Source organism: Cygnus olor, chromosome 26 (genome assembly GCF_009769625.2).
Source record: "Cygnus olor isolate bCygOlo1 chromosome 26, bCygOlo1.pri.v2, whole genome shotgun sequence".
Classification (NCBI taxonomy): domain Eukaryota; kingdom Metazoa; phylum Chordata; class Aves; order Anseriformes; family Anatidae; genus Cygnus; species Cygnus olor.
Window position 1 is genome coordinate 3713001 of NC_049194.1, and position 25286 is coordinate 3738286.

At 42.8% G+C, this 25286-nt stretch overlaps 1 protein-coding gene across 1 annotated transcript in view; it reads left to right on the forward strand.

The window, feature by feature from the left end:
- The first annotated feature begins 17975 nt into the window (after positions 1–17975).
- The window catches only part of CERS4 (ceramide synthase 4), a 46281-nt gene continuing 38970 nt past the window's right edge, over positions 17976–25286 (forward strand). Inside the window, exons 1-2 of the mRNA XM_040538015.1 lie at positions 17976–17988; positions 21431–21527. Coding sequence (XP_040393949.1) covers positions 17976–17988; positions 21431–21527 — 110 coding nt within the window. The remainder of the gene's footprint in view (positions 17989–21430; positions 21528–25286) is intronic.

Here is a 25286-nt window from a genome sequence, read left to right on the forward strand (position 1 = left end):
GAGGACATGTTCCCTATTGAGTGAGATCTGACACTTAAGATACTCGTGGGCCTGAAGCCTTTCCTGCTGCCTGATAAAGTGCACAACAAATCAACAAATATGAGACCAATGCCCACATGCAACCACATTCAGACTGTCTCATTCAGGCATTCAGCTTAAGTGATACAAGACCTAAAGACTAGATGGCTGGCCTGGCAGTGTAACTGAAGGCTATCAGCTAAGAAATTAGGTACTGGGAAGTTGAGAGTCAAAAAATGGCAGCTGCTTTCAGTCTCTGATTAGTTACAACTCCTTCACTGAGCAGGAGTGATATGAAGAGGCCCTAACCCAGCTTCCAGCACAAGTTCAGGTCTTTGTACATGCTTCAGCTCTGGCCTGGGCTCTCTGTGCAGGAGCCATGGCACGCAAGCATTTGTCTAGGTCATGTAACGTTATAGCTGGCTTGGGTCATCATTATTGGTTGTGTCTGTTTAAAGTATCAGTTAAAGTGCAGATTTTGATTAACATCCAATTTGGAAGTTTTCATTTTGTTAAGTGGTCCCTCAATACAACTTAGAATTTCTTTATTTAGATGCATATTTGGGAATAGTTTATTTTATTTTTGACTTTATTTTCTGGAGCAGAAATGCCTTATGAACACAATAGATAACACAACTTTTATCACTACTTTGCCAATTTAAAGGAGAATTTTAAGTTCCAGGACTTGTTCCAGGGATTTATCATCTACCATATATATTTAAATGCTTTTCTTTCTAAGAAAGAGCATTGTTTTAACCTCTGAGGATGGACCTCAGATGGATTCAGCTCCCTCCAGTACAGGCAGTTTGGATGAGGTTTTTGGTAAAAGGTAATATCATAGACAATATTTTAGAAATCAGTGATTTGGGGAGAAATTGGCAAGCATAAATTGCAGACACGTGTATCTCTATCTCTGACATCTGTTTGGTATATGACCTTGACACAGCCCAGAATGATGTTTTAAATCAATTGGACTTAATGAACTGCATTTTTTCCTTTTTTATTAATCAAAACTAATATAGAATAATGACAACTGGAGACGTGTTTTGTCTGTCTGTGGATCTCATGGTAAATTTGTAGAGAATGGTAAAGAAACACTAAGATTGGTAGGAACATGCATCTGAAAGCACCAGAAGAAACTGCAGAGAATACAAGAATGGCACATGATCTTGGCACCTAGAGCAGCAGGTCACCACCAGAACATCGATTCGTAGTTCTCAAAACAGTCACACTGGGAAAACAAAGGACAGCCTACTACAAAGGACAGACTGTTTACAGCAAACAGGAAAAAGGAAAGTCAGTCAGCAATACTGCCTAGCTCGGAGTCCACATTCACTGCCAATTCATGATGGGTAGGAAAAGTAAATGCTAAAAACAGCAAAGCCACGAAATCACAAAGAACTGGGAGATGTTATTGAGGACTCCTTAGCCAGTGTTGCCTATTCTCCATGTTACTGCAGGTGTCCAAACCTGTCCAAACCACTTGCACACATCCATGGCAGTACTTGTATATGGGTATGAGAGAATCAGTGAATGAAATTAAAGAGAAAATGAATATGAATAGGTCAATTTTGTTTAAAATAAAATCACCTGTACAGCATTGTTCTGAGTTTTGCTGAACAGGCTGTGCAAGGGGAAGGGGGGAGGCAGGATGCTCTGACATTCTCATGGCATGCTAGGCACTCTCAGGACACTTTTATCTCTCAGAGTGGAGGAGGAGGGACCTTGGTGAGGGCCAGTGACACGTTCACCCTGAAAATGGTGCTGCAGGTTGAGATCACAGCAGGACAGAGCAGAGCCTAGCAGTACAGAAAGGGCATGGGATTGCTTGCTGAAGTTGCAATATCTAATAATAGCCACAGATCGTATACTTTTGTAGCTCTGTCAAGAAAGACAGAGATCCCAGGACAGCTTTCCTCTCTAATCCCCTGGAGCAGCACAGTCCCTTGAGGTTTGTAATTCAAATCCTGCCAGACTGTACAGGGGAGAGAAAGTGGCTGTTGGATACTTTGGTCTGTCCTTAAAATAGGAACAAATCTGCTCCCATGTGGCTCTCCCATACAGCCTTGGACTGGGGGGAGGGGGTTGCACAGCATCCAAGAGTACTCACAGTGCCTGCATTTCTCTTTTTTCTATTACCCTCCCAAAGCCATAAATTTGGCTCAGGCTACCAAGGTTCAGCACCAGACAGTAAGCCACGTTATCCTGATACCCGAGGCCATAAGGCACAAAGACTACCAAGTCAGGCTGACACACAGCAAGAAAAATGTGCAAGTGAGGCCATGCAGCAGACAGAGGCAGCAGAGGTGGGTAAGCTGATTGCGGGAAGCACTGGGACACGCACAGTATGTTCGAGCTGCTCTGTGCCATGTAAATGTCCCTGACGCATGTACATTTGTTTCTGCTGGCGGTCTTTCTGGGTCTTCTGGTGGTTGTCGATAGTATTCCTCACTACGTTCGCTGGTTGAACCCAGTTCTCGCGCATGCTCAGGCTCAGGAGGGATGCTACAAAACAGCTATGAGAAGGGGCTCTGAAGCTGTCTGGAGGCTATCGATAATAAGAGGGTTTCAGTATTACTTAAAGGTATTAGGATCATAAAATTGTTCACCATTGCCTGCTGTGTGACTGTAGTAATGATAAAGACACCAGCAAAGCATCACATTCTCAGTATTACCATCCATGGCATTGTGAGTATTTTTCCTTTGGTAGAACAGAAAGCTAGCATCATCTCTTAGGCTCACATCAGGAAAACAGTCTGCACAGCTCAACTGCCTGGATGTCCAAGAACAATGCCCATGCTGCAAGGAGACTGCCTGTGAATGTACCCTTCCCATCCATTTATCTCTATTAATATCCCACTGTGGGATTTCTCATCACATTGGCTATTACAGCTGATTTACTTTAAATAACTAAGACTTATCTTTGGAGACTTTCCTCCAGCAACAGAGGGCCTTAAGCCTTTGCCTAATCTTCCCAGACGCAGCTGCAGAGCAGACTTTCTCATGTCAGCTGTGTGATTCTTGAGAAGTTATAATTTAAAGTGGCAGCACTCCTTATTTAGTCAAAATGTCGTTCTCTGATGAAAAATAGAGTCTCTGTAAATTTTCAGTACAACTGTTTGTTTCTAAAATAAGCTGTCATATCTTAATCGACCTGCTGGTTAAGCTGTGTCCTCCAACAGCAATACCTAAATCAAAATGAGATAAAACAGCTTTACTTCTGAGAAAATAATTGTGTGTCAGCATCTAGGCCTTTGTCTTTGCAGTCTTAGAGAACACTAATATGTAGGAGTTATCTTCAAGAACAGGGTTGAAGATGTTTTCATCCTCAGAGAGACGAATATAAGATACCTTTAAAAAGAAATGTCACTGATATCCCTAAAGCTGGGTCATGAAACATTTGTACAAGTTACTTTGGTGACAGTATCTTTTGGTGACAGTATCAGACAGGACTGCAACACTTGTTTCATGAGTAAACTGACATATAAGTGTGTTTAAATTCAAAAAAGTGGATGACAAAATTCAGCTAAAGGAATGAGGTAAGATAGGTGGCAGGGCCTGAGGGCTTCGTCTTCGCTTGCACGAATTTTGGCATCAGAGCTGTTTCCAGCATGCCACTGCTTCTTCATTCTGTGTGGCAGGTAACACGCACACCTATGAGATTTTTCTGCTGGTCATTTTAATTACACAGTTTCCCTTGTACCCCTAATTTCTGCAGCTGTTAGTTGGCTAAAATCACGTATGCATACTGAAACATCATCAAGGCTGGAATAATCTTTGTTAAATTAGGACTAGGGAAAGAGAAAATCTTTTTTGTTTTCCTTCCAGTGGCATTGCTGCCAAATTACAATGCCCCTGCACGAGTGTTTGTGCCGGTACACTGGAAGTATGAGGACCATGAAGCCACGAGTAAGGTGTGGGTCAGGTTTGTAACAAGCTGGAACAGATCGATTTAACCTGCTGTTGAACTGCACTGCACTGCACCAGCTGCTGCCTCTCTTCAGTCACATGCACTCATACCTGCATCTGGCTGAGCCAGTTTAAGCAGCTAAACTAGAAGAAAACTAACCCCGTAAAAGATCTTTCTTACAGTGGTTTAATTAATAATAATAATAATTTTCTGGTGGTTTAGCTCCTCAAACTGGCCCATCAGAGGGTAAAATGAATGGTAGGACTGTGCCTCTGTGCCTGAGGGAACAAGGGCTGAAAAAGTCAGGACAGCCTCTTTCAGCAGCAGGTAGCTACTGGATAGATTTGTTGTAGTACAACTCCGCTCCCTTAAACAAGGGAGTAAGTCCGGTGTGTCTCAGACTGAGTAACTCAAAACTGTGATTTAGCCCTCAGTCCTTTCCAGGTGCACCAGGCCTGTGCTCAGTTTGCAAAGATCTGTTCTCTCTGTCAGTTTTACTTTCAGAGTTACACAAAATAATGTGAACTTTTATGTCTTCCTTCCTGAAACGTGACCTACCAGAGAGCAATGCCCATTGTGAGGGGCTGTAGTGGCAGTGGGTTCACCATGCAAAAAGCACCTGAGTAACTTGTCTGCTTTTCTGCTACAGAACTTTGTCACCGGGCCCTGGTCTTCCTTAAAATGTGAGGGGAGGAGAAACAACTGCCTCCTTGCCCATTGCTGTGAACAATAGAAACTTTGCAAGAAGTGCTCCAGTGCTTGCACGAACAGCCTTTCACACCTTGGGTCACTTACTTGCTGCAACCCTCCCCGACTGCCATAGCGCTAGGAACATTATCAACACTTGAACTGCTGACACAACCTCCCTCTGAGACCCGAAAAGGTCACAGGAGAGCACAGTGAGGTAAACAGAAGGGAAAGTACTTGAGAGGAAAAGAATTCGGTTTTGTTCCAAAACAGTCTAACATCACTGCAAGCTGCAATGCTTTGGATCATTAGAGAAAATTATGGCACTTTTATTAGCGCTTTTGGGAGCTCCTAAAAAGTGGAAGTGGATCCTGTTTGAACAGTTTGTCACGCTGTGATTTGAGGAAGTTCAGTTCTGTCTGCATTTGAACACCTGAAATCAAAGTGAAAGAAGCATTTTAACAGCAGGAAAAGACTGCCATTTGGCTTATTACAGAGTCACTAGCAAGAAGTGCACAATTCATGTTGCATTTGAATTTTGGCAAAAGTGAAGCTTCACACATATTTTATTGGAAAGATAAATGCATGGTAAAATATCAGAACGCTGGTATCTGCGAGCACGATTCCTGAAACTTCACCGTATTGTCACAGCTCTGCCACTGCACCAGCAAGTTCTTGTGCATCTGAGGTTGTGCTGCTGCAGATACCCAGAGGTGCCACTGCACTAGCTGAGCAGAGCTTCTCGGCAACTTTTTTTCACCTACACAAGCCAGATATTCTTGTTCCTAAATCCCCTGAAAACCAATGCAGGTAGAAGTTTTTAGAGTACATCTAACCCTCAGAAATAATACTGGGGTCACTATGAAGCTAAGTGTTTGTGAACACACAAATTAAAAAGCTGTAAAATAAATTGAATCAATTAAATTAAAAACATTAAATGGTATCTCCGTTTATATCTAAATACATGGCAGTGCTTTCTCAGAGGGGAAGAGGACTTCATCCCCTCCCTATCCCTCCCCCTCGAGGTCTGTAAGAACAGGTTGGGGCTGTGGATTCCCTGTGGATTTCTCATTGTGTATTCCAGACTGCAGGATTTACCGGAAGAGATGAGATGATGGGAGGCAATGGGGAACTGTGTAGCCCAGAGAGGAATGTGCTTTACTTCTGTGCTGGGGGTCCTGGCGGGCGACAGGTTGGCCATGAGCCAGCAGTGTACCCTGGTGGCCAAGACGGACAACGAGATCCTGGCGTGCATTAAAAGGAGCGTGGCCAGCAGGTCAAGGGAGGTGATCCTCCCCCTCTACTCTGCCCTGGTCAGGCCTCACCTGGAGTACTGTGTCCAGTTCTGGGCTCCCCGGCACAAAAAAGACAGGGATCTCCTGGAAAGAGTCCAGCGGAGGTCCACAAAGATGATACAGGGCCTGGAGCATCTCCCCTGGGAGGAGAGGCTGAGAGACCTGGGTCTGGTCAGCCTTGAGAAAAGAAGGCTGAGAGGGGATCTGATCGATGTCTGTAAATACCTGAGGTGTGGGAGACGGAGGGACATGGCCGACCTCTTTTCAGTGCTCTGTGGGGACAGGACAAGGGGCAATGGCCACAAAATGGAGCCCAGGAAGTTCCACACTAACATGCAAAAGAAATTCTTCACGATGAGGGTGACGGAGAACTGGGACAGGCTGCCCAGGGAGGTTGTGGGGTCTCCTTCTCTGGAGATATTCAAGGCCCATCTGGACGTCTACCTGGGCAGCCTGCTCTAGGGAACCTGCTTTGGCAGGGGGGTTGGACCCGATGATCTCTGGAGGTCCCTTCCAACCCCTACAATTCTGTGATTCTGTGATTCTGTGACCATGCTGTATATTCACCAGTACCCATTTATGTCTGAAGTTCAGTTGTACCGAGAGGGACAGACTGGGTGTGCAGGGACTTTGGTTTTCCACTTGAGGGTGCTGTCCAGGCTGACACAGGGCACATTCAGGGTGTCCAGCACATCACAACCAAAGAGATCGGAGACAAACTGACCACCAGATCTGGTCAGAGAGTTATTTGGACTCGACGAACAGAATTCCAAAGGGTGACTCTTTCATAGACTATAAGCAGAGGAATTGTTCAACATCTGGCCCACATTAAGCAGCTAGCGGATAAATGATCACATTCAAACTACCAGTTTTTCTTACTCATAGATATATTGTAATATAAATAATAAAACGGGTTTGTCAGCTTGTTTTAAAGTTATTTTTAAGTACCTCAAATCCTAATTATTTCCTGAAAAAAATCAAAGAAGCCTGATATTTAGAGACTGCATGTCCATCTTTGTGTTCCAGACCCCTTTGGATGTCTCAAGGTGCATACTATAAAAAGACTGGTAACTTTTAAGTCTTTAAGGGAGCACCCTCTACAGTCAGAATGAGGAGCACTGTTCAGCACTCACAGTCAGAGCTCAAAATGCATCATGATTTATATAAAAGACAAGGTATGCACAGGTCATGTCCCTGTGCACCAGGGCTCCTCACCAAGGCCTTGTGTCCTGAATTGCTTTGGGGCATTGAGGTTTGTGCTGTGTTTTGATGATGGCCCTGTGTGCCGGTGACTCTGGTGATTAAGCAAAAATTTCTGTTCTGAGCAGTGTGACTCATATTCCACCTCTGTAACTGAGGAAGTCACAGCTAACCAGGGTGAGGGGTTGAGAAAGACAAATAACACCCTGAGCAAAGCCCCTTCCTTTGTTCCAGCGTTTTTAAACATTTCTGTTTTATTTACCCTCTGCTCTGAAATTAGCAGATTTTTGCCCAAGGAAGGCCCAATCCAAGTCCTTTGGAAGTCAGTGGGAGCTTTTCACTCATGTCAGCAGGCTTTGGATCAAACCCAGAAAAGCTGGATTTACAATACAGAGACTGCTGGTCAAGCACTGTTTTAAATTGGTTTTGATGATGCCATTCAACTAGCTACAGGAACACTAATGCATGTAGGAGCGTTGGGGTCCACCCAAGGGAATATGATATGGCTAGAGATTCTTGACATTATTACTCTAGGGCCCAAATACTTTGTGGAAATATTCACCAGTATATTTGTACAGATGCTAGTACATTCATGGCAATCTGGAGCAGAAACCATTTTCAAGCCATCAGTCAGTTACATGCTTGACTGTGTGTTGCTTGATTGGAACTGAGCATGTGAAATACAATCGGTAAGCAAAAAAAACTTTAACAAGTGACTAAATTTGTTTTTAAATTGTTAACAGCTCTATCTACACAGGTATTTACAGCTATATTTATCAAAACCATACTGCCTACAGCTTTAGAAAAATCTGGAAATAAAGAACTGATGGAAAGTGTTTTAGTAAGATGAGAGAACAGTCTTAAGTGCTCCAAGAATGCATTATAGCACACTGGCAAACAATAATAGTACACATGATCTGTACTCCCAAGACTTGAAAGCAAGAATGATGGGGTGGAATTTTTTTTGGCCTACGTAATTCAGGAGGACAGAATAGATGAGCTTAACATTTTTTTTTCTGGCCTTAAAATCTACCCAGCTGTATTGCAGTGATTCCAAAGCTGTAGTCCACCGTATTAGCTCTTCCTCCTTGTTTTGACTTGCCTCATCGAGAGGCTGAAATAACATGTAGTACTCAACCCTTGTTTTTTCATGTAAAGGGCAGCTGCGATTTGCTGAGGGACTTTATTCTGTCTTTTCTTACAATGTTTATGAAGAAAATACTGGGTTAAACTAACCAGGTTCACTGTTGGCAAAAGAAACATGGAACTGCAGAAATGGGCTCCAGCATCATCCATTTAAGCTTTTATAGGCTGCTGTATGTCCTGCTTGATGCACAATGTTTGGATTTTAAAATACAATGGCATGTCCGTACTTTCATATGTGTGCATTTTAGAATGTATTTTTACACAAGTGATAGAGCAGGCATGAAATTAGCAGATCTGTTACAAAGAGGTCTAGGAGAGTAGTGGAAGTAAAAGAGGTAACTAGCAAAAGAAAAGGGGGAAGCACGTATGATGAGAAGAGGAGCAGGAGCTGGTTTGGAAGGGCAGTGGCAGGATGGCTGCCATTCCATCAAACTACAGCAGGAGCAGGAGTCTCATGATGAAGATTCCCATGACACCTTCCTTATCTTTTAATTTGCACTTGTGAAAAGTGCATATAAAGTAATAGTTAGGCTAATTCATTAGCATTTAATTCTCACTTTGACAGCTATAAATGGCACCATGCAAAGAACAGTATTGACATGCAGTGAAAGATCAGAGAAAATAAGGAAATCGGTGGCTTTGTTCTGGTGGTACTCCATCTGTGTTAGGGCTGCCATGGCATGTATATCCTAGCACAGTTGTCCCTTCCAGCTCATGACACCTACTTCTCTTCCTAGAGACATTCGTTCCCTCTTGAGGAAGGCAAACAGGCCAAATTTTCCTTTAATGTTGAAACACACATGGACATTTCTGTAACGGTCCTGTCACCTCCTAGGTGCATCACTCCTGGCAAGGCTCATCCAGGGTCACCAGAACCAGCCTCTCCTCCCTTGCTCTCCTCCCCACACTCTCTTCATGTCCTGGCCCCTGCAGGCCTGGGCGCCCCACTTACGGCCTTGGGTGCCCATCTTTATGGCTTTGGGTGTCCATCAACGGCCACACGTTGTGCTTGGGGAGATTTAGATTAGATATCAGGAAAAATTGTTTCTCTCAAAGAGTGGTCAGGCACTGGAACGGCCTGCCCAGGGAGGTGGTGGAGTCACTGTCCCTTGCGGTGTTCAAGTGTCTGGACAAGGTGCTGAGAGAGATGATTTAGCAGCTTAGTGGGTAGTATTGGTGACAGGAGGACAGTTGGACTAGATGATCTGGTAGGTCCTTTCCAACCCTGTGTTTCTATGATTCTATGATCAAAGCCCTCCGGCCTCTGCGAGACGCTTCCCCGCGGGGCTCAGCACAGGACCATCCCACTCGGGTCGTGGAATAGAATCATTAAGGTTGGAAAAGACCAACCGGGACCTCCCCACGGCAGCTCCCCGAGGCCGGGAGGCCAGGCCCGGCCGGCGCCCGGGGTCCTCCCTGCCGCGCTGGGAGAAGCGTCCGGCCCGGCTCCGCCCTGAGGCTGCCGCCTCCTCATCGCGCCCGGGGGCAGGCAGAGCCCGGACGCCGCTCGGGTCTCCGCGGAGACCGGGACGGCGCCGCCCCGGGGGAGAGAGAGAAAAAGGGGACCGGGGCAGTGTCCGGGGGAGGTGGAGGTGAGGGGCGGGTATGGCCCGGCGGGGGCTGGCGGGGGAGCGGGCGGCAGGTGGCGGCTGAAGTAGCGGCGGGAGCCCGCGGGGCTGGTGGGGCCGGGGGAGAGTGCGTGAGCGCTGGCGGAGCGGGGGCTGCGGGGGACGGACGGTGCCTGGCGGGGGAGCGGGCAGTGCTTGGGGGGCGAAGCGACAGTGCCGGAGGCTTTTCGGGGTCAGGTACCCGCGCAGCCGGCGGTGCCGCGGGGAGCCGGCCGTGACCGGAGGGGTGGCGGGGGCGGAGGTGAGGGGCACCGGCTGTGCCGGGGAGCTGCGGGGGCAGCGCGGGCGCCGGGCCCGAGCAGCGGGCGGCGGCCCCTGTGTGGCCGTGGGAGTCGCGGTCACGGTGCGAGGATCTGCTGAGGCACGGGTTCCTGCTGGGGCTGCAAGGAGCAGCCAAAAGGGTGCCCTCATGGCACCCCCCCCCCGCCCCAGCAGAGCCGTGCTGTGGGAAGAGCTGGGAGGATCCGTGTCTCACCTGCTGCCGGGTGGAGTGCTGGTCGGCCTGCTGCTGGCTGCCAGTCGGAAGGGAAAAGAAAAATCCTTCGTGCCATTCAGCTGTAAAAGGAGAGCTTTCCGTTCTTCTGGTATAGCGCAGCCAGTTAGTATGAAATCAGTACAGAAATAAGGGGTTGTATTGAGCTGTGTTTGCGGTGAAGAAGGTCAGAGCAGGCAATTGCAATGGTACTTTTTGGGAAACCATTCTGTCTTCCTGTAGGTAGCTGCTGGTTGAGTCTTCAGTACTTCACTCTTAACCCTTTGCATGGAAGGAGGATGAAATTAAAGAAAAAATGTTCTTGCTCATAATGAAAACTGTTCCCAGAAAAAAAAAGGCAAAGCTGGCCACAGGGCTTCATGAATACGTTTATAAATCTTTTATAATAGTAAATCATTTTTAAAAATGATTTATTTGTTCATCAAAATTCAAGTAGTAAAATAAAAAAACAGCTTAGGCTAAAGTTGAAAGAAAAAAAAATAAGTTTTAGATTGCAGTTTGCACTTCTGGAATCATTTAAAGCCAGCTTGTATGGTAAGTTTATGAGGCAGTGGCAGTTCAGTCTGAATCAGGTTAGGTATCAGAGCATGAAATGAATGTTTCCAGGATAGATGATGATGAATTATATGAATTCAGACATCTGAATTTTAGCTAGGAAGATTTGAATATGGTTACTTTCTTACCTACACCTTTATCTACATCTGAAGATAAAATTTTCTCGTTTTGCAATTTTAACATGAAGTCTTATTTAAGTTTTGCAAAAGTCAGACAGAAAGTGTGTTTGAGGGGACAAACGTGGAGACTTCTGTCCTCCAAAGGAGCCAGTCTTTCTTCTGACTGACCAGAGACAACTGCAAGATATGAAAATGTGCTGGTGACTCATCTATCTGCAAGCTCAAGTTTATCAAGATATTTAGGAGATGTACAGAGACTTAGAAACCCAAAGGAGCTTTTTTTTCGATTTCTTTTATATTGTTAACCCAAGGCTGTATGTTGGAAAAAATCAGACTGTGATATGCTGATGCTTCAGTGCATCAAAGAAGCTGGCAAAACTGAACAGTGCATCTGATATTAAGCCAAAATTTCTCTTTATTTAGAATCAATGCTACTCAGTGAAGAATACCTGTTCTGGGTTATTAGCTGTAACAAACTGATGAAATTCATATAAAATATTAATTTTATTAATTCCCTTCTTCTGTTAGAATTGCATTAAGGAGATAAAGCAAAGAGAAGAGATTTCTCAATTTGATAGTTGCTTCTGGCAGGAAGGAGAGCAAATATATGCAGTGAAAAGTAATTATTACATTGCCCTTCCATTGCAGTCCACCTGAGTCCACAGAAACTGGATTTATTATTGTAGCCTATCACTCACATAATTCAGAGAGACTCCGCTTCTCTGTTCACGAGTGAAAGACTAGATTTCTGCTGCAATCTCTACAGGCAGTGGTTAAGGAATTAATGATATACTTCATTAAAAATGTCCCTTCTGGGCTGGTGCCTTTTCCACTTGTTCTTAGAGGATGTCTAAGGACACCCTAGTCTACAAAGAAATGAAGACAGTGGTGGTGCTTGAGGGTGTCTAAGCTATCCACTCTTTCCTCCCAAGTTTACCTGGGGACACTCACTGACCTGTCTGAAATCTGAAGCCCAGAAGTTGGGGCTTTTCTTGAGGAAGTTCTTTTTCTTCTCTGAACAAGGTCACAAGCTTGATGGAAGGCATTTTTATTGTGGTTTTGAAGGTTACTTGTGGTTTTCTGACATCCTTTTCTATTCAGAATTTAAATAGTATTTGGTCCGAAGAAGAGAGCAAGTTCTGAAGAGTCAGTATCACAATAGCCAATCTTCTACAGACCTAGTGGTGTCTAGTAAACACAAGAATCACTTTGTCAGTCATTCCTGAAATTGAGTGTTTTTTTGAAAGTCGATTGATGTGGATTATGTTCCTGAGCCTAAGAGGGCTCAAGAAATAAAAAGGTTTCAGGAAAGTCTAATAGCTTTCTGTTCTTTGAGATAGCTGAACTTTTAACAGGGGTATCTATCTTTTGTTCATAGAATCATACAATGATTTGTGTTGGAAAGGACCATCTAGTCCTTCCCCCCTGCCATGGGCAGGGACATCTTTCACTAGATCAGTGAAAGTTATGGATGAACAACTTCTGGAAGTGCTCAAGGCCAGGTTGGATAGGGCTTTGGGCAACCTCATGTCTTACCACCCTCATAGTGAAGATTTTCTTCCTTATATCCAGTCTAAATCTACTCTCTTTTAGTTTAAAACCGTTACCCCTTGTCCTAACACTACACACCTCTGTAAAAAGAATCTCTACGTCTTTCCTATAAGTCCCCTTTAAGTATTGAAATGTTGCAATAAGGTCTCCCCAGTCTTCTCTTTTCCAGGCTGAACATCTCCAGCTCTCTGTCTTCCTTCATAGGAGAGGAGTTCCAGCCCTCTGATCAGTTTTGTGGCCCTCCTCTGGACGTGCTCCAGCAAGTCCGTGTCCTTCTTATGTTGGGGGTCCCAGAGCTGGATGCAGTACTCCACATCAGGTGTCAAGAGACTGAAGTAGAGGCAGAGAATCACCTCTCTCAGCCTCCTGGCAACTCCTCTTTTGATGCAGCCCAGGGTACAATTGCCTTTCTGGGCTGCAAGCACACACTGCTGGCTCATGTTGAGTTTTTCTTCCACCCATACCCCCAAGTCCCTTCTCCACAGGCTTGCTCTCCATCCACTTGTCAGCCAGTCTGTACTGATGTTTGGGATTGCCCTGGCTCAGGTGCAGCATCCTGCACTTGGCCTTGTTGACCTTCATGTGTGCCCACTTCTCAGGCCTGTCCGGATCACACTGGATGAAATCCCTTCATTCTGTTGTGTCATCTGCAACGCTCAGCTTGGCATCATCTGCAAACTCACTGAGGGTGTGCTTGATCCCACCGTCTATGTTGTTAATTAAGATATTAAGCAATACTGGCCCCAGTACAGACCCCTGAGGGGAACTACTCACAACTGATGTCCACCTGAACATAGAACTGTTGACTGCAACTCTGGCTGTGGCCATCCAGCCAATTCCTTATTCATCGGCCAATTCCAGTCCATCAAATCCATCTCTCTCCAATTTAGAGACAAGGATGTTGTGTTGGAGTGTATCAAAGACCATAGGGAAGTCCAGGTAGATAACATCGCTCGGTCTTCCCTTGTCAGCTGACATAGCAGACCTCCATCATAGAAGGCCACCAGATTGGTCAGGCATGATTTGCCCTTGTTGAAGTCATGATGGCTGTCTCAAATCACCTCCTTGTCTTCCATATGCCTTAACATTGCTTCCAGGAGGATCTGATCCACCATATTCCCAGGCACAGAGGCGAGGTTCACTGGTCTGTGTTTTGCAGGGTCTTCCTTTCTACCCTTTTTTAAAGCCAGTGAGATGTTTCACTTTTTCCCCTCACTGTGGACTTCACCTGACTGCCATGACTGGTTCACATGTTGGTCCACACTATCATAGATTTGAGAACACATGTAATATGTAAAGAAAGACCTGAAAATAAATTTCTACCTGTAGCAGGACATTTTGACAGCTTACTTCCATGTAGATGGGGAGTTCGATCCTTCCACATACAGCTTCTCTGTTGTTCGTAACAGTACATTGACAGATGCCTTCCAGAGAGATTAAAATGTATTTTGTTGACTGATCTAACCAGGGAAAGTCTGGTCATTATCTGAACGTTTCTGAGAAAACTGTGAGTCCTTGGGCCCTAAGTTTTTAGTAGCATTATGTAGCAAGTAGAAATAAAGACAGTCAACAGTACAAGAGTATTCAGAATAAGCCTATATATCTGGAAACTCAGAAACCGAAGTGAATGTTCGTACATCAGTTGTCAAACAAATTTTACCTAGATCTTCATTTGAAAATCTCTTTTTAGAATGAACTAAACAGAAGAAACCACACCTGTATCAGAAGGATAATTCCAGCTCCAGTTAAAAGTCTTTCTCCCAGATGTAGACGTTGTATTGAGATTTACCTCAAGGCAGCAATTCAGAGCTGTGGCAGATGAAGATGCGTTCTTAATTCCTTAGACAAATGTGTCATTTTTCTTGCTACTTTATCACTCCGCTAATTCTTCCTCAAACAGAAATATGATCAAGCTAGGATGTACTATCCATCTTTATTGTATGCAATAAAGAATACACCTGTTTTTGCGTGCTTGTTGTTGACAAGGTCCTTTAGAAACACAATATTATGCGACGACAAGAAATCTATAACTGTTTTCTAAATTTTTATTCTGTATTGTAACACCAGCTTCTAAAATCTTCTAGAAACTTCCCATGCAAAGTTTTTGGGGATAAATTTGCTTTCTGGCTCGTAGATCTAGACAGGTTCATGTTTTCTGAAATATGTACAGCTGAGGACAATGCTTTACAGACTAGTGAAAGAACAGAAAATCTCTGTAGCAGATGGTAAGGCTATAGCCATGTAGACATAGCTCTGACTTTTGCTTATTTTACAACTGGTTTGTGACCTCTGCTTGCAACAGATTCTAACATCCATCCTCTAGCAGCTGAGCTGCTGTGTTAAGACTTCGGAAGCAATTATTTAAAATGAAAGATCTCTCAGGGAGTTTTAAAATCTTAATTCATAGCCATCTCTCTAAGAGGATAAAATGCAGCAAGGGTGTTATCATGTACTTTTTGTTTTTCCAAGTCAAACATGAGTAAGGGAAGGTCTTGTAAGCTTCCTACTCACCTCTAGGAGAAATATGGGAGGAATACAGATAGAGTGATGTGATGCTGAGGGTCCCTGCAATTTATTTGAATATGTACACTCAGAATTTACTTTTGGCTATGTATATAGAATATTTAAGCGTTTGTTTTTTTTCAGGTTCCTTTTCCAGAGGTCAATAAGGACTTGATGACATGAATCCAGATATTACCAGGTATGATGTAGCAGTTGGAGGTTTTTATTGTTCAGCAGAGATGTTTTCTGCAGCACTACAGTTTGATCAGATTGAGGTCAACGATAAATGAACACCTTTGTCCTGCCACAAGCCACTTGGGCTTCTCTTCCCTATCTTGTTTAGCCTGCACAGATGATTTTGAAACCATGTGGTAAATTGCGCTGAGGAACTGGTGTGGGGGGAAATCAACCCAAGTAAAAAGAAAAAAAATGTTTTAACCCAAATGTTTCTCTCAGCCTGGTTCACTGTGAGGCCTCACAAATAGTTATGCTGAGTACAGGCAGGCTGTAGCACAGAAATGGGAGTGCTTGTCAGGAACGGGTGGAGGCCCAGGGCCTACTCCCAGTTGGCAGTGTTGGGTTCAGTTGGCAGTGTTGTTAACGCTTTATGTTCAGTTATCAAAAACCTGTGACAGCAGAAGAATCTCTTCACTCTGGACAGAGCAGGAGATTCATTTCAAAGTTTAAGAGGTGGTGCTGAATCTCTCCACCCATTGATATAATCTTAAAGGAAACGTCTGCTTCCTCCCTCGCTGTGGTCACCTGTGCTGCAGTCTGGCTTTGTTCAGGTGAAAGCAAATTCACAAGAGGGAAGATTATAAAATTTCAGAGGACTAACATCCACAAATCAAAACAAATAGTCTGTCTTGTTTTCTGTACTGTGGGCACTGATTAACATATATTTGCCTTTGAAATGCTGAAGATTGAGTCCGTAACTCACAGCACTATCTGGAAGATCACTTTTTCTTCTTTTAATTTTAACTCTTTGTATGCATCCAAACATTACTATGATAGAACAAGTTCACACTAAAATCCAATGTAAACAGGTGAGAGCGGTTTTGAGCTGACTCTACTTCAGCTGTGAAGTAGATAGTTTATAGATGGTATATAGCCTGTTGATAAGAACAAAATTGTAATGAGATTTCCAGAGTCAGGACAGTTTATTGTACCCTATGTTTTATCTCATGCTTGTATTCCTGATGTCCATTCCAAATTTATTTCCCGTAGCAGAAAACCCATGCCTTTACCTGAAGAGAAAGGGGAAAGCAAGTGTCTTTATCTGACACAAGAATGTACTTAAAAACAGATCATGTAATTATTTCTTACTAGTAAACTGAATTGTTCTAGTTAATATATTAATTGAGTGCTGCAGGCACATCTGCAATGTAACATGTCACAGGTGTGGAATTTATGCGATGCTTTTGATTGCAATGCAACACACTGCAGGTTGTGTTGTAAAAGCTCCAGCTAACACAGTCTTTAGATCCGGAGTGCATCTGATGAACAGGTGTATAGGAAACTCTACCAAGAGCTGGGGTACTGCATACATAGTGCAGGTTCTTGTATCGTTATGTTGGGTTTATCAGTTTCAGGAGCTGTTACCCAGCCTGGGCTGATGTCTGTTGAAAAGCTACCATAAAGCTACCAAAGCTAAGCTGAGCAAGCCAATGCTCTCCACCAGGTACATCCTTTCTATCAGAAGAAGGAGACAGAGCTACTCTCCTTGGTCCTGCTAGACACTCATGGTCCAGACCTCACACACAGGCTTTCTAGCTGTGGGCTGTTTTCCTCAGATTGCTGAAATATATTGCAGATCTTTGTTCCACATCCTTGACTGTCCTTCTGTTTGAAGTAAAGGCTTTAATTTTATTGTGGGTCTCTATTACATATATATATATATATATATATATATATCACAGAATCACAGAATCATCTAGGTTGGAAGAGACCTCCAAGATCACCCAGTCCAACCTCTGACCTAACACTAACAAGTCCTCCACTAAACCATATCACTAAGCTCTACATCTAAACGTCTTTTAAAGACCTCCAGTGATGGTGACTCAACCACTTCCCTGGGCAGCCCATTCCAATGCCTGACAACCCTTTCGGTAAAGAAGTTTTTCCCAATATCCAACCTAAACCTCCCCTGGCGCAACTTTAGCCCATTCCCCCTCATCCTATCAGCAGGCACGTGGGAGAATATGTAATATATGAAAAAAAAAGAAAGAAAGAAAGAAAAAAAAAACTTGAAAGAGGGAAACGGGCTCTGTTTGGGTTATTTTTCTGTAACAAGGGTTATTTTTACCCACTAGGGTACTGTCAGAGTTTTTCTGGGGAACTGCTTCCTTATTGTCCATCTGTCTTCATACGTATGTGAAAGATAACCACCTTCTGAAGGATTTGAAAGATGTTATGCCAGAGATTGTTTTTAATATTTTTAAACAAAAGATCATTGCTTTTTGTTTTGTTTCGTTTTTTCTGTTTAGAGATGATACTAAAGAAAAAACTTGAAATCAGAATTCCTGAAATAATTATTATGTGATTTATCTTGTAAAGTTATTTTCCCCCAGTAATTACATCGATTTGTGGTGAACTGAAGAAAGGAGAAAGTGACCCTGAGTATCTGTGTTTTAAAATAAACCCTGAGCTCAGCTGACATGAATCAGGGCTGTGCTGTGACAGCCAGAGATGTTAACTTTGTACAGGGAAATTGAAATGGCTGTGGCTGTCACTCTGGCCTGGGTTATGTTCACTTATCCAGTCACTGTAACTGGTAGAGGTATGATTGTCTCAGCTCACATAGTTCATATTCAATATTTTTTTTTTAATAAATATCATCATAGAGTAGATTGCATTAGTCATTAAGCAGTAATGATTGTGAAAAGTGAGTCAGTTCTTTTAGTTGTGGAGAAAGGGAAATCTTTCTGTTGGTTGCTGTTTCTCAGACAATGTTTTAAATGTATTTTGCTTTTGCTGTAAAGTTGGGAATGTAGATGCTATTCTCAGATAAAGTTTTAGGTTTTATGTTTTGAAATGAAAGAAAAATAATGAAAACATACTAGTTTTAGAAGTATAAGGGTGTCATTTTTAAAATCTTAATTTTAGTAATTAAAATTTCATTTTTCTCTCTAAGCTTTGAAACAGCCTGGGGAGTTTGTGGGAACAAATAACCTGGGAAACTGATGGAACTGTTGATACTGAAATTCAAAGCCAGCTGGTAGAAAGTAATTAAAGCTTGTGTGTTCCCTGCGTGAGGGAGGAGAATGGAGATTGTGTGAAAAGTTATGATCTGCATCTGTATGTGTGCTAGGTTATAATAAAGGATGCCTCCCTCAACCTAATGCAAACAAACTCACCTAGCATGGAATGATAGATAAGCACTTTTCTAGTCTCTGTTGGCATTCAAGACGATCCAATTCCACTTTGATGTTTTATCTTTGCTAGATCTGTGGCATAGAAGTCACATGTATTTGTTCCTTTGTTTTCCTGTTTCCTTATTATCACAACTGTTTCTCTCATTTTGTCTGAAGATTAGCAGTTCAGGAGTTCAGTGCTTCACTTAGCTGAATGTTCGTTATTGCTGGGGTGATAAATGAGAAACACATATTTGGGGAAATGCCCCATTTGTGGCAGAGTGAAGGATAGCATAGGGCTTGACTCACTGTAGGGACTGACTGTACAAACGAGCAATGGTGAAGCTTTGGACTGCAGGACAGTAGGAACTTTGGATGATGCTAGAGATGAAGACCTTCTGAGAGCTGCTATAAACTGTGCAGAACCAACCATGTGGCCAGAGGTGGCAGAACAGAGGAGGAAAGCCTTTCCGTTCCGGAACAGAACACAAACACCCTTCTGCCAAAGGTGATTCCTAGAGAACAGACTAGGAGAGGGCCATCAGTCCAGAACCATACCACTATTTGCTTTGTAATGTGCTTTGGAAGTGCTGAAGAATCAGATGGCACATTGAACAAGCATTGCATTGTCACATGAACTTACGTGAAAAAGACTTCGATGAGGGTCGTGCAGGATTTTAATTCTTCCTTTTAAATCCTGACAAATATGCTTACATCAAGAAGTTTGAAGATGTGACATAAGTATGGCCTAAGACTTGGAAACTTGAACCTACTACCTTCTATTTGTTTTTCACAGTTTTTCAGTTTCACAGTTATAATTAAAAGTTTTGAGGCCTGATCTGTAATTGTTGAGTAACAGGAATAGTGATAATCAATCGAAAAATTTCATTTGGCAGCAGAAAAGATGTCTGGGGTATGTATCATATTGAAAGGTATGGGCACATAGTTCCCATTTCTCCAGCATCCAAACATCATGCACAGGAATTTAGGTTATAAGACAAGAACTTACCTTTGGAAGAATTTTGTGGATTTCCCATAGCTGTCATTGTTACAGGCTTAAAATTTTGAGCCTTACCCAGTGTGTATTCTCACAGAGTGTGATTTCTTTTATTTTCTGTTTCCCTCCAAAACCTGTGAAAATGTCTCTATCAGCGTACAAACTACTTGTTTGTACAGTCTTTGGGGATAAGTAAGCTTAGAGAGCTTTTTGGCAGTTTTTTACTGTCTCTTAACTCAGTTTGAAGGAAGATGCCTCTCTAAGACTCGCCTTACTCTTGCTTTGTTTGGTTTTGGTGAATTGAGAGAAAGGAGACAAGCAGTTAAGATTGAACTAAGTTTCCTCTTGATTTCTTAATGTGATCTCCCAGCCTGAATTCTTAGCTTTCTGTGGCCGAGTCCAATAACTTGATTTTGTTTCCTTAGTTCTCTCAAGTGATGTAATCCAGTGAGTCCTATTTCTACAGAAAGACCAGAGGAAATACCAAGCATTAGAAGAAAGAATGAAGGAAAAAAATACAAAGAAATTGCTGAGTAGCTGGTCTGGATTTTATAAGTGCCTCCTTCTTGCGTTTTACATTTGTAAATGTATGCTTTCAAGAAACACACATAAAGATGGTAATACCTGTGTATGTATTTTGGAGGGTGTTCTAGCTGGTACTTTGGATGCCTGAGTTGCCTTACTTGGATACTAATAGTGTCTGATGTTCTTGCTAAGAGGTAGTATGTCTGTAGTCTTCTACGCAGTGATGGTAGAACATGGTTTTCTTCACTCAGAGGGCGATGAGGCACTGGAACAGGATGCCCATAGAAGCTGTGGGTGCCCCATCCCTGGAGGTGTTCAAGACCAGGTTGGATGAGGCCCTGAGCAACCTGATCTCGTGGGTGGCATCCCTGCCCATGGCAGGGGTGTTGGAGCTAGATGATCTTTGAGGTCCCTTCCAACCCAAGCCATTCTATGATGATTCTGTAGTGTTCTTATGCCTCACCAAAACAATCAGCATGCAGGGTTTTTTTGTTGAAAAATTGTTTGTAAAGTTAGCATTCAGTAGCAGAATAGTGATTGTTCCAAAGTGTCAGAAAAACAAAGTTGATGTTACCTCACCCCACCCTGGAAGTAAAAAAGGAACATTATTTCATTTAATAGTAGAGACCCAGGGTAAGTGTCAGACAGAGTCTGCAAAGGTCTTCAGCTTTCGTCTCTGCTGCTTTTTACACTGGTTACTTAACATACCACTTTATTTTTGTGACTTGTTTGACTAACAGGTGCTGCAGTTCAACATGAGTTTCTTCAGGCTTAGTAGGGAAGCATCTGCAAGGGTCTGGAGAAGCAGTATGGACAAAACAGCCATGATATTATTTCTAACTGCATGTAAGGATGACAAGTTCTTGTGTTTTTTTACGATTCAGGAGGGTAGGTTTTGGCTTGTTTGGGGATCTGTTTGGTAGGATCTCATGGGAGACTGTCTTGGCAGGTAAAGGGGTTGGACAGCTGGTTGGTCTTCAAGGACAACCTCCTCTAAGCACAAGTGTAGTATATTCCAACATGCAAAATGTCAAACAACAACGGCAGGAAGCCAGCAGGGATGAACATGAAATTGTTGATGGAGCTCAAACACAGAATAAAAGTATCAGGAAGGTGGAAGTGGGAGTGGCATGCAAGAATTGAGATAGGAAAGTCAGAGCTGTGTTGGAGCTAGGGATGCAAAGGGCAAAGAGAAGGGCTTCTCTAAGTACACTGTCAGCAAAAGGAATGCTAAGAAAAATTTGGGCTCACTGTTAGAAGTACCTCCTGACCAAAGACCTGGAGAAGCCTGAGGTCCTTAGTGGCTTTTTTGTTTTTGTTTTTTCCTGGTTAAACCAGTACTTGGTTTTTACTGAGTAAAATCAAGGAATCTTACTCATCCACCTCAATAAGGGATAATAGAGTGAGAAGAGCTGTCTGATTTGCATTCTGACGTGGATGACTGACATCAGCCTGTAAGCTGTGTTGTCGGTCAGACCTGGCAGTCTACTTTGGAGTCAAGAAGTCAGAGAAGCCTAACAACCAAGAAGCTGGCAAGCAGACCACAAGGTATGGCAATTAGTAATTTATATTGGCTAAGGAAGAAGAGAGTATTGTTCTCTGGAGAACTAGGTAGCCAAGTTTTTCTATTTGCTAGATGCTGATTTGTAGCTTCTAGCACTTCTTTTGTGTTTTTATGCTTTTTCTGGGACAGGGGACTCCCAAAAGAGGGTGTAAATGAAAATTGTTGCCTTTGAACAGAGCAGCACATGACCAGCCCACACTGAAGCATGAGGTAGAGCTAAAGTTGGTGAAAAGTTGGAAAGTTTAGGAACCAAAGCAGCACAACCCAGTTTTCGCAGTGGGTTGAAAAGAGATGTTTTCTTAGTCAGAGGGTTGTGGAGGCAAATTTTGCCATTCTGCTTTTAAAACTATGAGTGAAAAATTAAGCTTCTGTTGGACTAGTAATGGAAGTAAACAAATAGAGAAAATCAATTCAAAAAGATGAGTTGCAAAATTAATTTATTCTTGAGTGGGCAGCAGACATGAAATAATTTGGTAGGAAATATCAGCTGGTAGATCCAAGTAAGAACATCTGAAAGCCAGGAAGTTGAGTATAACTGGTCATTGGTGGCAAGACAAGGCTGCATAAATCATTTCAAGTTTTCAGCCAGCTTCCAAACAACAGAATGTGGAGAACAAAGTCTGGATGGTGAGAGTAAGCCTGGGAGAACTTAGTGTTGATGATTACAGAAGGAAGATTTTGTTGTTTTTTTTTCATTACTAGCCAAAGTTGGAAAAGTCTTATTTCACACACACACCAAAAAAAAAAAAAAAAAAGTGGAGATTTTGCCAGAGCTTGAGGTTTTAGAGAAAAGAAAAGCTCATTCAGAATCACAAGAAAAAAAGATGAGAAAGCTGGGGAATATAGGAGAAATTAGGCAGAATCAGCTGAAGGTAAACAGAGGTTCATAGTCTAGATTCATACTAGAATGCACCCATGTGATTGGAGGAGGTTCTGTATCAGTTATGACCAGAGCAAGCAGTCTTACAATAATCTCCAAAAGAAGTTCAGAGAAATGGTGGTGTAGAGGGTGATAGCTTTTGAAGGAAAGATACTTTGACAAATAAAATGAGGAGAAGGCATACCAAGAGAGTGAAGGTTAATAAATTGTTCATGGACTGGTACGATAAGGAAAGATTTTGATTTTTTTTTTTTTTCCATCGGAGGACATTCGTAGGCATTGTTCTTAATTAATAAACTTCAGCTGAGTCCCTCGGACACTGGCAGGCTGTTGTTAAATTCACTTGATAGATAAGGAAAGCTTTAAATTAAAATGGGAAAGAACTAGCAGAGGGAAAAGGGAAAGAGAGTGATCTCTGGGAAAGGAAACATTGATAAGATGATATCAGAAAGCAGGTATATCCCCAGGGATGAGGGAATGGAAACAAACATATCCAAGCTGAGATAAAATTTGAAAAGTTTAATGTATTCCCTTAAGGCAACTAGAACTTAGGTAATATTTGTCTCAGCATGCTGAAAATAATAGTATATGTACTTAAGAATATTTGAGCAAAGATTTTTTTTACCTGTACATTTTTAACAAATTTACAATACTTGAAATATGTTAGATGGAAAAATCATCCCACCAACTGTAATCCCAGTATTGTGATCCTAATGTGAAATTGGGGGCAGAAAAACCTTGGAGACTGAGATGAAGACATTAAAGGTAACATGGGTGCAGAAAAGATAGCCTATGTCATGTTAGCCGAAGCTTTCTTTGTTAAAATTATTTCTCTATAAGGGAACTGCAGTAAATTTCACGTCTGAACTCGTAATTTATTTAACTGTAACAAGGAGTTTGATGGGGTACTTAGGGACATGGTTTAGTGGGTGATATTGGTGGTAGGGGGACGGTTGGACCAGATGATCCTGGAGGTCTTTTCCAACCTTAATGATTCTATGATAATGGGAAGTATCAAATAGGTAGGAAACTGTTTAGAAAAGCTATCGGGAGGGAATCGACCTATGGAATTTTTGAATAATTGATTTCTTAGCTAAATTAGGTAAAGGTTCAAATGCATAATATATAATGATAACCCAAATTTAGAAAATATGGACAAGTGCAGGGCTGGAATACAATGGCTCTTCCTATTTGAAATAGCAGGGAACCTTTATGAACATGCATAGGACTCTGTTTCTACACCCCAGCTGCTTCTGGAGAGCAGTGAAGGGGAGACAGACCTGGGGATCCTGGTGGCCAGCAGGATGACCATGAGCCAGCACTGTGCCCTTGTGGCCAAGAAGGCCAGTGGCATCCTGGGGTATATCATAAGGGCTGTGGTTAGTAGATCGAGAGAGGTTCTCCTTCCACTCTACTCTGCCCTGGTGAGACCACATCTGGAATATTGTGTCCAGTTCTGGGTCCCTCAGTCCCAGAAGGACAGAAAACTGCTCGAGAGAGCCCAGCGCAGAGCCACGGGGATGATGGAGTGGAGCATCTCCCTTACGGGGAGAGGCTGAGGGAGCTGGGGCTCTTTAGCTTGGAGGAGACTGAGGGGTGACCTTATTAAGGAGGTTACGCTTAAATATGAGACAAAACTTTTTTATGGTGAGGGTGACAGAGCACTGGAACAGGCTGCCCAGGGGGTTGTGGAGTCTCCTTCTCTGGAGACATTCAAAACCCACCTGGATGTGTTCCTGTGTGACCTGATCTAGGTGTTCCTGCTCCAGCAGTGGGATCGGACCAGATGATCTTTCAAGGTCCCTTCCAATCCCTAACATTCTGTGATTCTCAGAAAAATAGGGAGAGCCTCTCCATTTTGCTCTCCAAAATATTAAGATTTAAGAGGCTTTTTTTGTTTTTAATTATTTCAGTCATAGCCCCATGCAAAAAAAATAAAGCAGCTTGAATCCAGAAGCAATATAACTGCATCCGTATGGTGGTGTGCTTCCACATTAACTAGTAATTTCCCCTGTGGCACTAATGTGCTGCTGGGGGTTAATTAAGTCCTAGGAAAACTGGCTATACCAGGAAGTCTGCTACAGGAATACCTGTGCTGCTTCTGGCAGCAATGTCGTTAGCATGATGCTGCACTTAAGCTAATAAGAGTTGACAGACCTAAACAGCTTGGCCCAGAGGCACTTGGTGGATGTTTGTACCTGTGGCATTATCCACCCACAAACTCAGCTAATCCATCTCTAGACAATAGACCATCTGCGGTATCATCAAGAACTGGAAGGCCTTCCTAGCCAGAGTAAGAGAAGTCAGGTGACATTTAATAGTAGAAAGTGCAGAGTTGTGTATCTGGGGACTAATAACAGAAATTTATATTAAAAATGAGGGTGTTAAAGCTAGACACTCCTCTCAGAAACCTTGTTCACAGTCTAGTCATAAACAGAGGAATGTGCAAGGAAAGGTTTTCTGTCTCTTCAACTATGGCTAGTTATATTAGGAGAGAATTAGAAGCCATGGACTTGTTTAGCCTAAAATAAAGGATTAGATAAAAGTACTGTTCTATAAACAGTAAGAAGAACTTGCTCATGGTAAAATCCTGTGCTAATACAAAAACAAAAGGCATTCAAATTGTTGATTGTAGTTGGTTTGTTAGTAGTTAGTGCAGTACCACGCTAAAACTACATTGCTGCTAGAACCAGCATGGGCATTCCTGTAGTAAACAACCTTCCAAGGTTGGAAGTATTTGCTGCAAAAATGGTGAGACACCTCTAATACGTCTTGGTACCCTTCAGTAGAAAGGTATTAGTGTTGCCTCTTATAGCAAAAAGCTGAAAGTGACTCAGCGCAGTCTTGAATGTTCCTAAGATTA